The sequence below is a fragment of the Oncorhynchus mykiss genome, chromosome 11, assembly GCF_057628025.1.
Source record: "Oncorhynchus mykiss isolate SJ-2025 chromosome 11, ASM5762802v1, whole genome shotgun sequence".
NCBI classification, from domain to species: Eukaryota; Metazoa; Chordata; class Actinopteri; order Salmoniformes; family Salmonidae; genus Oncorhynchus; species Oncorhynchus mykiss.
The window spans coordinates 49,899,512-49,913,957 of NC_143032.1; the positions used below are offsets into that span (position 1 = coordinate 49,899,512).

Here is a 14,446-nt window from a genome sequence, read left to right on the forward strand (position 1 = left end):
GTGCACGTGCCTACATGCATCTCTCACTTTGATCTCAGTTAGCCTAGTGGTTAGAGCGTTGGACTTGTAACTGAAAGATTGCAAGATCGAATCCATGAGCTGACAAGGTAAAAATCTGTCATTCTGTCCCTGAACAAGGCACTGTTCCTAGGCCGTCATTGAAAATAAGAATTTGTTCTTAACTGCCTTGCCTAGTTAAATATAAGGTAAAAAAAAACAAAAAAACAAGCACATCTACTCTCAACCCCTCATACTGTAGCCTAAACGCAGTCCAGTTCAAAGTGAATGGCACAGATACAGTGGGGCAAAAAAGTATTTAGTCAGCCACCAATTGTGCAAGTTCTCCACTTAAAAAGATGAGAGTGGCCTGTAATTTTAATCATAGGTACACTTCAACTATGACAGACAAAATGACGGAAAAAAAATCCAGAAAATCACATTGTAGGATTCTTAATGAATTTATTTGCAAATTATGGTGGAAAATAAGTATTTGGTCAATAACAAAAGTTTCTCAATACTTATTTCTTATATACCCTTTGTTGGCAATGACAGAGGTCAAACGTTTTCTGTAAGTCTTCAAGGTTTTCACACACTGTTGCTGGTATTTTGGCCCATTCCTCCATGCAGATCTCCTCTAGAGCAGTGATGTTTTGGGGCTGTTGCTGGGCAACACGGACTTTCAACTCTCTCCAAAGATTTTCTATGGGGTTGAGATCTGGAGACTGGCTAGGCCACTCCAGGACCTTGAAATGCTTCTTAGGAAGCCACTCCTTCGTTGCCGGGGTGGTGTGTTTGGGATCATTGTCATGCTGAAAGACCCAGCCACGTTTCATCTTCAATGCCCTTGCTGATGGAAGGAGGTTTTCACTCAAAATCTCACGATACATAGCCCCATTCATTTTTTCCTTTACACGGATCAGTCGTCCTGGTCCCTTTGCAGAAAAACAGCCCCAAAGCATGATGTTTCCACCCCCATGCTTCACAGTATGTATGGTGTTCTTTGGATGCAACTCAGCATTCTTTGTCCTCCAAACACGACGAGTTGAGTTTTTACCAAAAAGTTCTATTTTGGTTTCATCTGACCATATGACATTCTCCCAATCTTCTTCTGGATCATCCAAATGCTCTCTAGCAAACTTCAGACAGGCCTGGACATGTACTGGCTTAAGCAGGGGGACACGTCTGGCACTGCAGGATTTGAGTCCCTGGCGGCGTAGTGTGTTACTGATGGTAGGCTTTGTTACTTTGGTCCCAGCTCTCTGCAGGTCATTCACTAGGTCCCCCCGTGTGGTTCTGGGATTTTTGCTCACCGTTCTTGTGATCATTTTGACCCCACGGGGTGAGATCTTGCGTGGAGCCCCAGATCAAGGGAGATTATCAGTGGTCTTGTATGTCTTCCATTTCCTAATAATTGCTCCCACAGTTGATTTCTTCAAACCAAGCTGCTTACCTATTGCAGATTCAGTCTTCCCAGCCTGGTGCAGGTCTACAATTTTGTTTCTGGTGTCCTTTGACAGCTCTTTGGTCTTGGTGGCCATAGTGGAGTTTGGAGTGTGACTGAGGTTGTGGACAGGTGTCTTTTGTACTGATAACAAGTTCAAACAGGTGCCATTAATACAGGTAACGAGTGGAGGACAGAGGAGCCTCTTAAATAAGTTACAGGTCTGTGAGAGCCAGAAATCTTGCTTGTTTGTAGGTGACCAAATACTTATTTGCCACCATAATTTGCAAATAAATTCATTAAAAATCCTACAATGTGATTTTCTGGATTTTTTTTTCTCATTTTGTCTGTCATAGTTGAAGTGTACCTATGATGTGAATTACAGGCCTCTCTCATCTTTTTAAGTGGGAGAACTTGCACAATCGGTGGCTGACTAAATACTTGTTTGCCCCACTGTATATAGTGCATTCGGAATGTATTCAGACACCTTCACTTTTCCCATATTTTGTTATGTTACAGCCTTATTCTAAAATTGATTACATTGTCCTCCCCCCTCATCAATCTACACACAATACCCCATAATGACAAAGAAAAAACAGGTTTTTAGCATTTTTGAACATTTACTAAATTAAAAAAAATTAATTATCACATTTACATAAGTATTCAGACCCTTGACTCAGTACTTTATTGAAGCACATTTGGCAGTGATTAAAGCTTCAGGTCTTCTTGGGTATGACGCTACAAGCCTGGCACACCTGTATTTGGGGAGTTTCTCCCATTCTTCTCTGCAGATCCTCTCAAGCGCTGTCAGGTTGGATGGGGATTGTTGCTGCACAGCTATTTTCAGATTGGATTCATGTCCGGGCTCTGGCTGGGCCACTCAAGGACATTCAGAAACTTGTTCCGAAGTCACTCCTGCGTTGTTTTGGCTGTGTGCTTATGGTCGTTGTCCTGTTGAAAGTTGAACCTTCGCCCCAGTGTGAGGTCCTGAGCGCTCTGGAGCAGGTTTTCATCAAAGATCTCTCTGTACTTTGCTCCATTCATCTTTCCCTCAATCCTGACTAGTCTCCCAGTCCCTGCCACTGAAAAACATCCCCACAGCATGATGCTGCCACCACCATGCGTCACCTTAGACATGGTGTCAGGTTTCCTCCAGATGTGACGCATGGCATTCAGGCCAAAAAGTTCAATCCTGACCAGAAAATATTTTTCTCATGGTTGGAGTACTTTAGGTGGAGTTTGGCAAACTCCAAGTGGGCTGTCATGTGTATTTTACTGGGGAGTGGCTTCCGTCGGGCCACTCTACAATTAAAGGCCTGATTGGTGGAGTGCTGCAGAAATGGTTGTCCTTCTGGAAGGTTCTCCCATCTCCACAGAGGAACTCTGGAGCTCTGTCAAAGTGACCAACAGGTTGTCACCTCCCTGACCAGGCCCTTCTCCCCTGATTCCTCAGTTTGGCCGGGCGGCCAGCTCTAGGAATAGTCTTGGTGGTTCCAAACTTCTTCCCTTTAAGAATGAGGAGGGCACTGTGTTCTTGGGGACCTTCAATACTGCAGAAATATTTTGGTATAATTCCCCAGATCTTTGCCTCGACCCAATCCTGTCTCGGAGCTCCATGAACAATTCCGTCGATCCCCATGGCTTGGTTTTTACTCTGACATGCATTGTCAACTGTGGGACTTTATATAGACAGGTGTGTGCCTTTCCAAATCATGTCCAATCAATTGAATTTACCACAGGTGAACTCCAATCAAGTTGTAGAAACATCTCAAGGATGATCAAAGGAAACAGGATGCACTAAATTTCGAGTCTCACAGCAAAGGGTCTGAATACTTATGCAAATAAGGTATTGGTTTTTAATACATTTGCAAAAATGTCTAAAAACCTGTTTTCGCTTTGTCAAATATAAAAAACATCAATTTTAGAGTAAGGCTGCACGCAACAAAATGTGGAAAAAGGGAAGGGGTCTGAATACTTTCCAAATGCACTGTATATATGGCAATGGTTATTTGCATATAGGCTTACTTGAGCTCTGATTGGTTTTGGCGCACAGGTCTGTGTAGAGTGCGGGTCTAAGTCATGCCTGTCGATGCAATAGAACCCTACTCCAATGTCAAATTGGGTATCAAATGAAAGCTAAGAGACTATATTTTTGAGAAACGAAGGCATATAGTATATACATTTTTCAACCATTTTCATAACCAAAAATTAGGAATAAGCAACGGCTTTGATTTATGGTCAAACAGATGGAAAAGGGGTCTTGGACAACATCTACCAGAAAAAGTCATAAAAGGTATTATAAATACATAATAATGTTTAGAACCCCTGCCAACTAATATCAACACTTAGATTTAGTTTTGTAGAAATTATTTGCTTTTGGTAAGTTTAGTTAACATTGCCATATGCCTTGTAATTCTGTTTAAATACGTTTTTCCTATTTCTCTCCCTCATGAGAAAGCATAATGAAAGTTCACAGAAGTAAAAGGTAAACCTACCAATGAGTTGTGTTTTTACTGATAACAAGTTTGTTTATGAAGTGATTCAAAAGTAATAATTCTTAATAAAAAACAAACCAGTAACGGAATTACTGCAATTGGACAGAGTAGTCACAAACCACAGTTGGGTCACCTGCTATACAGTCCTCCCTTCCACTGGCATACTGCTATGTTCAGCTCATTACCGGTTTCTTTTCGCTTTTTGTCATCTGGTGGTCAAAGCATGTCACCTCTCCCGGCTCTTACTGATACCATGACACCTACCACCCATCCTCTTTCCATTTCTTGTAACAAGCATCCTCACCCACTGAGTAGCGACTGACACGGACGGCCATGGACGTTGAAAAGTAGTTGACATTTGGTCAGTCCACCCTGGGGGACCAAATCTGAACCAATCATAGACGTCTATGTTTCACAAGTTTGGACAGCACAGTAATGTACAGTATTATACAACGGGTGGTTCTAATCCTGAATGCCGATGGGTAAAAACCGCATTCCAGCCGGTGTATATTCCACAAGTTAATACCAGCTAAATCGATGACATTAAAAAGCCTATTTACTCGGTTTCATCTGACTGCGCAATCCATTGTCTCATCAGGGCAGCCAGGCACTTTATAAAATTGGTCTCCACAATAAAAAGCATCTAGACATGATCTCATTTCATTTAGACTAACATTTGGTTTTCAACAGTGGAGATTTGTATAAACGCTGCTGTCGGTCTGTCCGACGTTTGCAACACGGTTTCAAAATTCTAGATGGATCTCCAGGTGTCCCATAGTAATGAATGTTTCGGGAGTCGGGACGAGACAGGCAGGCAGCTTTTCTCAGCCAGTCGAAATCATGAATCAGCGCAGCTAGTTTGCGGTCTTTCCAGCTTCCGTTTGATGTGATTGTGTTCGTTGTGTTGTTAGCAAGCTCCTCTTAACAAAAGTGTCCTGATGAGTGAGCACATTTTCTATGCCGGGCGAAATCGTGCCCAACTAGCTCATTATTATGGATGTATCCAAATAAATGTCACTAGAAAACAGCTTAAACATGCAGCTACTGTTGTCATTCTGTCTGCACTGTTTGACGTGACTGTAAGTTAGCCGTAGTTGACTAGCTAGCAACCAAGGGATAAGAACGTTGCCAGCCAGCATGGCAATGGAACATTTAGAACAAACGACTGGGTCGCGTCCCTAGATACAGAACAAAAAGAAAACGACAGGGTCGCGTCCCTAGATACAGAACAAAAAGAAAACGACAGGGTCGCGTCCCTAGATACAGAACAAAAAGAAAACGACAGGGTCGCGTCCCTAGATACAGAACAAAAAGAAAACGACAGGGTCGCGTCCCTAGATACAGAACAAAAAGAAAACGACAGGGTCGCGTCCCTAGATACAGAACAAAAAGAAAACGACAGGGTCGCGTCCCTAGATACAGAACAAAAAGAAAACGACAGGGTCGCGTCCCTAGATACAGAACAAAAAGAAAACGACAGGGTCGCGTCCATAGATACAGAACAAAAAGAAAACGACAGGGTCGCGTCCATAGATACAGAACAAAAAGAAAACGACAGGGTCGCGTCTGTGGCAAACGACCAGTAGGCTTAGGAAGCAACCCTAGATGTGTCGGGACTATACCTTGTGGAAGGATGAAATATATTTATTCAGACTATCAAATAAACGTTAATTAAAATGTCAAATCATTATTTGAACATGTTGGTAACCCGTTGTATAAAAGTGATAATAGCCTCCAAGCCAGTGTTTGCAGGAGATATTGGCAAGGTTTGCCGACCCGAGACAACACCATTGCCAATATATCCTCCAAACACCAGCTTCTCGGGCATTATCACTTAAGCAGAGCACAGTCGAGAACAGTACAGTACTGCGGGGGAGGGGGGGGGGGACCCCTGCAGTAGAGCACAGTAAATAAAAGTACAGTACTGTACAGTAGAGATCACTGTACAGTAAGGCATTGAGTATACAACATAATGTAGGGAAGGGAGTTTGAAATAATTTCACTATTCGAATAGTATCATGAATTTTTGTTGGATATCCGAAACGCATGTAGTTGAAAAACGTATGTTTTTAACCTATTAACCTAAGCACTGCTGCGCGAGGGCTAGAGGCTGGAGCTCTATTGCTGCAGCTGCAGTGTGTGAGAGATGGGAGTGAGCAGACGGGGAGAGACGCCAAGGTAACTTGGCTACAGCCGAGACGAGCTAACTTTTAGCAGCCACAATGTTGTTTATCATCCCAGTGCCCGTCTTGACTGGAGTAGCCTAGAGAAGCTAATTGAGGCCACATGCTGCGCTTTCTCTCAAACCCCCTTCATATAAAACAGTCATTTTATTCCATCTTGCATTGCATTAGTGAACTCTCACTCCACTTCCAAAACATTGAGCCCATTTATCCCTTTGATTGGCCAACATAAGCAACAAGCTACACACATCTACTGGTCGGCTACTGATTTTTTAAAATAAAAAAATATGTATATCATTTTTTTTAATGGGGCGCACTGTGCACGTCATAAAAACTACACTGAAAAGTTTTTTTATTAAATCAAATCATTTGAAATGTCATGGCATATCTTTGTGTGTAACAATGTCACATGGATGTTTTAATTTAGAAAAAGCCTTTGTGTTAAAAATAGGCCTATAATTGTATTGGAACACAAACGCCTGTTTGATATTCGACTAACCGTACCCATCCCGTAGTATAATGTACTGTATTGTACTGTAAAGTACACATCTACTTTACTGAACTCCACTGTGATGTCCAAACTTGTGAAACACAGACGTACGTCTATGATTGTTTCAGATTTGATCTGGTCCGGACCAACCAAAAGCCAGTGAGTATAATAACAGTCAAATATGCAAAATAAGGATATTGCCGATTTCTACCTTTGTGTACCTATTCAGGATACATCACCATGAAGAGAATGATATTCATAATTATGCATTTCTATAAAGTACAGATCAGAGACCCATGATGTAATTCTGTTACCGGATGTAAATCCACTTCACCTACTGTAGTTCAATAACCAAAACAAAACAATATCAAATTCGAAGTGTCATAGCTTACACCCCATTCTTCCTACAGGCATTTTTTAAAATCTTAATTCAGAGCAGATGGATAACAGTTTTCTGGAAACGTGGTCGCATAAACGTAGGGAGACATTACCGTAATTCTGTAATCAAACATTGCATCTGCAAAGTTCTTACAGTAAATGTGTTTTTGTGAAATGTGTGTAAATTGTTCAACATAATCTTTGTGCATAGAGTTGTATGGTTTGTTAAACTTTGAAATCAATGGTTCTTGTTTGGCAGCCCTACTAATGTACTGACCAATGATGTACAGTACCAGTCAAGTTTTTTTTATTTTAATTTGACTATTTTCTACATTGTAGAATAATAATGAACACATCAAAACTATGAAATAAACACACATGGAATCTATGTCCCTAGAATTTCTAAGCAAACAGCTGGAGGCAGGGCTTTCTCCTAGAGCTCCATTTTTATGGAATGGTCTGCCTACCCATGTGAGAGACGCAGACTCGGTCTCAACCTTTAAGTCTTTACTGAAGACTCATCTCTTCAGTGGGTCATATGATTGAGTGTAGTCTGGCCCAGGAGTGTGAAGGTGAACGGAATGGCTCTGGAGCAACAAACTGCCCTTGCTGTCTCTGCCTGGCCAGTTCCCCTCTTTCCACTGGGATTCTCTGCCTCTAACACGATTACAGGGGCTGAGTCACTGGCTTACTGGTGCTCTTCCATGCCGTCCCTAGGAGGGGTGCATCACTTGAGTGGGTTGAGTCACTGACGTGATCTTCCTGTCTGGGTTGGCGCCCCCCCTCTTACAATCTCCACCCGGCACAGCCAGAAGAGGACTGGCCACCCCTCATAGCCTGGTTCCTCTCTCGGTTCCTTCCTAGATTTTGGCCTTTCCAGGGAGTTTTTCCTAGACACAGTGCTTCTACGCCTGCATTGCTTGCTATATGGGGTTTTAGGCTGGGTTTCCGTACAGCACTTTGAGATAGCAGCTGATGTAAGAAGGGCTATATAAATACATTTGATTTGATGTAGTAACCAAAAAAAAAGTGTTAAACAAATCAAAATATATTTTATATTTGAGATTCTTCAAAGTAGCCACCCTTTGCCTTGATGAGAGCTTTGCACACTCTTGGCATTCTCTCAACCAGCTTCATGAGGTCGTCACCTAGAATGCATTTCAATTAACAGGTGTGCCTTGTTAAAAGTTAATTTGTGGAATTTCTGTCCTTCTTAATGCGTTTGAGCCAATCAGTTGTGTTGTGACAAGGTAGGGGTGGTATACAGAAGTTAGCCTTCTTTGGTAAAAGACCAAGTCCATATTATGGCAAGAACAGCTAAAATAAGCAAAGGGAAATGACAGTCCATCATTACTTTAAAACATGAAGGTCAGTCGATGTGGAAAATCTCAAGAACTTTCTTCAGGTGCAGTCGCAAAAACCATCAAGCGCTATGATGAAACTGGCTCTCATGAGGACCGGCACAGGAAAGGAAGACCCAGAGTTACCTCTGCTGCAGAGGATAAGTTCATCAGAGTTAAATGCACCTAAGAAATTTCAGCCCAAATAAATGCTTCACAGAGTTCAAGTAACAAACACATCTCAACATCAACTGTTCAGAGGAGAATGTGTGAATCAGGCCTTCACAGTCTAATTCCTGCAAAGAAACCACTACTAAAGGACACCAATAAGAAGAGACTTGCTTGGGCAAAGAAACACGAGCAATGGACATTAGATCGGTGGAAATCTGTCCTTGGTCTGATGAGACCAAATTTGTGATTTTTGGTTCCAACCGCCGTGTCTTTGTGAGACGCAAAGTAGGCGAACAGATTATCTGCACGTGTGGTTCACACAGTGAAGCATGGAGGAGGTGGTGTGGGGGTGCTTTGCTCGTGACACTGTCTGTGATTTATTTAGAATTCAAGCAATATTTAACCAGCATGGCTACCACAGCATTCTGCAGCGATAAGCCATCCCATCTGGTTTGCTCGTAGTGGGACTATCATTTGTTTTTCAACAGGACAATGACCCAACACACCTTCAGGCTGTGTAAGGGCTATTTGACCAAGAAGGAGATTGATGGAGTGCTGCATCAGATGACCTGGCCTCCACAATTGGTTACTACATGATTCCATATGTGTAACAATAAAGAAAAACCCTTGAATGAGTAGGTGTGTCCAAACTTTTGACTGGTATTGTCAACAAGATGGGTTGACAAAGCAAGCGAACACTGAGAAGGCAATCCAGGGGAGCAGTGTTATGGACAACCAAACATGGCCACTGGTGGGATTGCTTTACAAATAAAACCTCTGGGGGAACCCCACCCACAGTATTGGAAAAGTAATGTTATACCATCCTAATACTGTCCTCTCTCTTTAGGCCTCTTTGCCTTTATCCACCCCTTTCTATGTATCTCTCTGGGCACCATGTGGTGGTTCTTCATTAATTCATCGCCCCCTCCAGCCTCCCTGCAGTCCTCTTTCTCTCTGGAAATTAAACCCCACACCCTGCACTACTCTCTCCCCCCACTTACCAACCTCAAACCCTCCTCTCGCCCCCTCATCACGCTCTGCCATCATCTCTCCTGTGTCACACAGGCGATCCTCCTAATCCAACCTACGGCTGTGTATGGCGGGGAGAGGACGGGACGGGGGCAGTCTCATCTAATCCCACCCCCCCATCCCATCCACCCGGTCACTTCCCAGAGGAATCGCCCATGCTGTCTTCTCACAGACACACGCAAAAGACTGATTCCCTGACCTATCAATGTTTTTAATTTGCTGTTTTTGATTTTGTTATACTCTTGTGAATTCTATGGTTTTTACTAGATAGAAGCTTTTCATGTTGTTTGTCTGTAATTTTTGTAATGACTTGGTGCTGCCTATCTTGCCCAGGACGCTCTTGAAAAAGAGATTTTAAATCCCATTGAGCCATTCCTGGTTAAATAAAGAAAATGAAAAAACACACTGTCTCTCACCATCACTCACATCTCCTCATGCCATCCCAGCACCAGTCCTGCCTCCACACTACAACATCCATCCACAGAAAACTCACTGTGTTCATTAAGAGTGTGTGGGAGAGAGGGGTCTGAGAGGTGTGTGTGTGTTGGGGGGGGGGGGGGGGGGGCATGTAGTTAGACACACGAACACACCCTTGCACATACATAATACCATCTCACGTTCACACGCATTGTCGAGTCTCACTCGAAAGTCGCACACAAACACAAAACAGTCTGACCTTTCAGTCTGAATAGAAGAGCGAACAACTAAACTAATATGATGATTACTAGGGCTGTGACAATACCAATATCACAATATTTTTTCCATGGCAAAAAATTTAAATACGAAGCAGACCAAATTCTTTGAACCTGCATGATTTAAAATATGTGTTACAGCTTGTAAAATAAATACATGTGACTCTGGATGACAACATGTTTGTTTCCAACATTAGAGCTGTTCTCCTAAAGAAGTTAAATACGCTTCGTGTTTTCTTTCCTTGACACGATACTAATGACTATTGTGATGATGGTATCATCCTGGGCCTAATGATGACGTTAACGATAATGGCGATGATTGCGATGGAGAAGTTGACAGTGGTGATAACGATGATATGGAACTGATGCTGGTGAACCCTCATATGGATTAGTGTCATGGAGGGGTCCCGTCTAGAGTCTGCCTGGGCACATCTGATTACCATGCCAACCCTACCACACTCTCTCGCTCGCTCAAACACACACACACACACAGGAAAAAACAAACAATTGCACACACAAGCAAATGTAAAATAGCATGTTTTCCCACCACCCACACAAACACCAGTGTGATGCTGCGTCTTCCATTTCATTTTCCGTGAACAAAAAAAAAATGAGCCACAGACACAAAGACACTCCAGGCCTAATCCTTACATAATCTCCTTCTGTTACCAAACACCAAACTCTGTTTACCATAAATATTTGTATCTTGCAAATATGAACTACAAAATGACTGGTTTAAAAAGGACAACATTCCTAACATCTCACTAGGTCTAATACATACCTGTTGATTTGTACATAAATGCTATTCACACAGCTAAAAGTGTCATATTTTCTAAGAACAGGACTTTTAGTAGGTTCTGGACTCACTACCAAATCCCTGGTAATAACCCCATTCCCTTCATTCATCAACAAGATGAGCAGAGCTCTCTAGTCTGATATGGAAACAGAGACATCTGGTGGTAAGAAATGAGACCACGGCTGAATGGAGAAAAGGCCTCTCTCAAGTCTTCCTTACCTCACAAAAGCGGCTATGGGACTTGCGTAGTGTTCATTTAGGCAACTAAATGTAGAAAACTGACTGAAACAGCGAGGGGATTACTTGGATTGGACCAATGTAAAACGCATAATTGTGTTCACCATTGCAAACCGTCTAAAAATGTGTTCTGTTGCCTGCCTTAGTAAATACTACACAGGAAGGGATTATCAGAGCTTGTCCAATAAGAAATGCTTGTTCTGTTTTCAGTTGCAAAAGGCTTTGTGACGTAGTGCACTAATGAATACAACCCGGAAGGTTGTCATGTTCTCTCATAGAACTCAAACAGATACTGCCCGATCAATACGCTCCAAACCTCACTTACCTAAAGAATGAGTTGAGAATGTGTTAAGTCATTTAAATGAAAAATGTCATCCTTAAATGGTATGAAACTTTGGCTATACTATAGTCGGTAAAGCTTTTCAAAGTGGAGATAGATTATGACGTGACAGGACTATTCAACATAGATATAGTAAAACAATAAATACAACATATAAAGTGCTGGTCCAATGTTTCATGAGCTGAAATAAAATATTACAGAAATGTTCCATATGCACAAAAAGTTTCTCTCTCAAATGCTGTGCACAAATTTGTTTACATCCTTGTTAGTGAGCATCTCAAGAAGTGAGCATCCCTGATTAAGCAGCATGATCATTACACAGGTGCACCTTGCGCTGGGGAAAATAAAAAGCCACTGAAATGTTGTCACACAACACAATGTCACAGATGACTCAAGTTGAGGGAGTGTGCAATTGGCATGCTGACTGCAGGAATGTTCACTAGAGCTGTTGCCAGAGAATTTAATGTTCACTTCTCTACCATAAGCCGCCTCCAACATCGTTTTAGAGAATTTGGCAGGACGCCCAACCGGCCTCACAACTGCAGACCACGTGTAACCATACCAGCCTAGAACCTCCACATCCGGCTTCTTCATCTGCGGGATCGTCTGAGACCAGCCACCCGGACAGCTGATGAAACTGGGGGTTTGCACAACTGAAGAATTTCTGCACAAACTGTCAGAAACCGTCTCAGGGAAGCTCATATGCATGCTCGTCGTCCTCACCAGGGTCTTGACCTGACTGAAGTTCAGCGTCGTACCAGACTTCAGTGGGCAAATGCTCACCTTCGATGGCCACTGGAACCCTGGAGAAGTGTGCTCTTCAGGGATGAATCCCGGTTTCAACTGTACCGGGCAGATGGCGTGTGGGCGAGCGGTGTGCAGATATCAACGTGGTGAACAGAGTGCCCCATGGTAGTGGTGGGGTTATGGTATATGCAGGCTTAAGTTACGGACAACGAATACATTTGCATTTTATCGACGGCAATTTTAATGCACAGAGATACCGTGACCTGATCCTGAGGCTCATTGTCGTGTCATTCATCCACCGCCATCACCTCATGTTTCAACATGATAATGCATGGTCCCATGTTACACAGATCTGTACACAATTCCTGGGAGCTGAACATGTCCCAGTTCTTTCATGGCCTGCATACTCACCAGACGTGTCACCAATTTATCATGTTCGGGATGCTCTGAATCGACATGTAAAAGAGCGTGTTCCAGTTCCTGCCAACATCCAGCAAATTCACACAGCCATTGAAGAGGAGCGGGACAACATTCTACAGGCCACAATCAACAGCCTGATCAACTCCATGCGAAGGAGATGTGTTGCGCTGCATGAGGCAAATGGTGGCCACACCAGATACTGACTGGTTCTCTCATCCACGCCCCTGCCTTTTTAGGCATCTTTATTCCCAGTCATGTGAAATCCAAAGATCAGGGCCTAATGAATTTATTTCAATTGACTGATTTCCTTATATGAACTGTAACTCAGTAAAATCAAACATTTTTGCATGATGCGTTTATATTTTTGTTCAATGTAGATTTATCTCTGTGCTTTTCAACTCGGGCACCGCACATAAATGAGATGGTAGCCTAGATCTCTTGGACTACTACGAGAAAACATGTTTTGGCATACGGTCTAGTCATTTATGACATAGTGGGTTTCTTATGTATGTATTAGCCTCACAGTGGATTAGGTTTAGTCTGTAGGCTGAGAGTTGAGGTTTAGTGTTAGGACTTTTAGCTACTTCTCCAGTTGGTACAATAGGCAAGTGTGCATGGTTGTCAGACAGACTAGCAGACTTACCCAGTTTGTATGTGAGAACATAGATTATGGTCCAGGGCGTCCCAGGTACTGACAGCAACTTCCGCCACACCCTCCAGGGATGAACAGCGTCCGACTGGACACCCCTCCTCCCCTCTGCCTGGCCCCTCAACAGCTCATCATCCAGCACGGGGGCCCCCCACACAAACAGCGCCACACCGAAGTACACAAAGGCCAACAGCATGAACATAGGGCCCCACCCGACCACGTCGATCACAGCCAGGAGCCCGCCCCCGGCAAACACCGAGCCGGCCTTGTAGCCCACCACCTGGGCCGTGTTGCCCAGGCCCAGCTCGCTACGGCTCTTCAGCAGTCCCACAGCGGCCCCGTCCACCGCGATGTCCTGAACCGACGCCAGGGCATTCATGGCCAGTAGTGTCCCCGCCACGCCCCAGATGTGGGCCTCTGGGGACAGGGTGGCGCTGGAGAGGCAGGTGAACGCCAGGCCAGAGACAGTAGCCACAAGCCAGAGCCGCTTGGTGCCCACACGGTCCACCAGAGGCGCCCAGAGGACTTTGAGCACCCAGGGGAAGTAGAGGATTTTGGTCAGGCCGATGCGTGTGAGGGAATGGCCCGCCCCGCGGAGGTAGACGGGGAGCAGCGAGGACTGGAGCCCATAGGGGATTCCCTGGACAAAGTACAGGAGGCCCAGGAAAACCAGCTTGTCATTCATGATTCAATGGGAACGGGACAGTTCTTCAAGTCATGATGATGGTCCGGCAGGAGCTGATCGAATGGGTCGATCAGGCTAGGAGAGATGGGGAAGAGAGAGAGGGGATCATTTCACTGACAAAAAGTTCAAACATAAGCAAATGGGTGCCGGAGTCTGGTGTAGTGGTAGAACTGCTGACTCCAGATCACACATGCCACCTAGAAATGGGGTTACAAATCCCACCTCGTTCCCTACTCTCTGTATCTCCTTCTCTACCTGTCACTATCCTTAAAATAATACATGAGAAAACGGAATTGAACTAGCAAGAAACATCGTTTGGGGTTTTATTATGCAAGTGAAATAAACACATTATT

At 43.7% G+C, this 14,446-nt stretch overlaps 1 protein-coding gene and 1 long non-coding RNA gene across 7 annotated transcripts in view; one reads left to right on the forward strand and one right to left on the reverse strand.

Annotated features, from left to right (window-relative positions):
* LOC149979609 (uncharacterized) overlaps positions 1-14,446 on the forward strand; it is a 300,792-nt gene that overhangs the window by 38,953 nt on the left and 247,393 nt on the right. The gene's annotated exons all lie outside the window — the stretch shown is intronic.
* The window catches only part of slc33a2 (solute carrier family 33 member 2), a 45,172-nt gene that overhangs the window by 25,664 nt on the left and 5,062 nt on the right, over positions 1-14,446 (reverse strand). For all 5 annotated transcript variants that reach the window (XM_090190365.1, XM_021621079.3, XM_021621082.3 and 2 more), the window contains exon 2: positions 13,403-14,168. In XM_090190365.1, coding sequence (XP_090046491.1) covers positions 13,403-14,093 — 691 coding nt within the window. In that variant the 5' untranslated portion in view covers positions 14,094-14,168. The remainder of the gene's footprint in view (positions 1-13,402; positions 14,169-14,446) is intronic.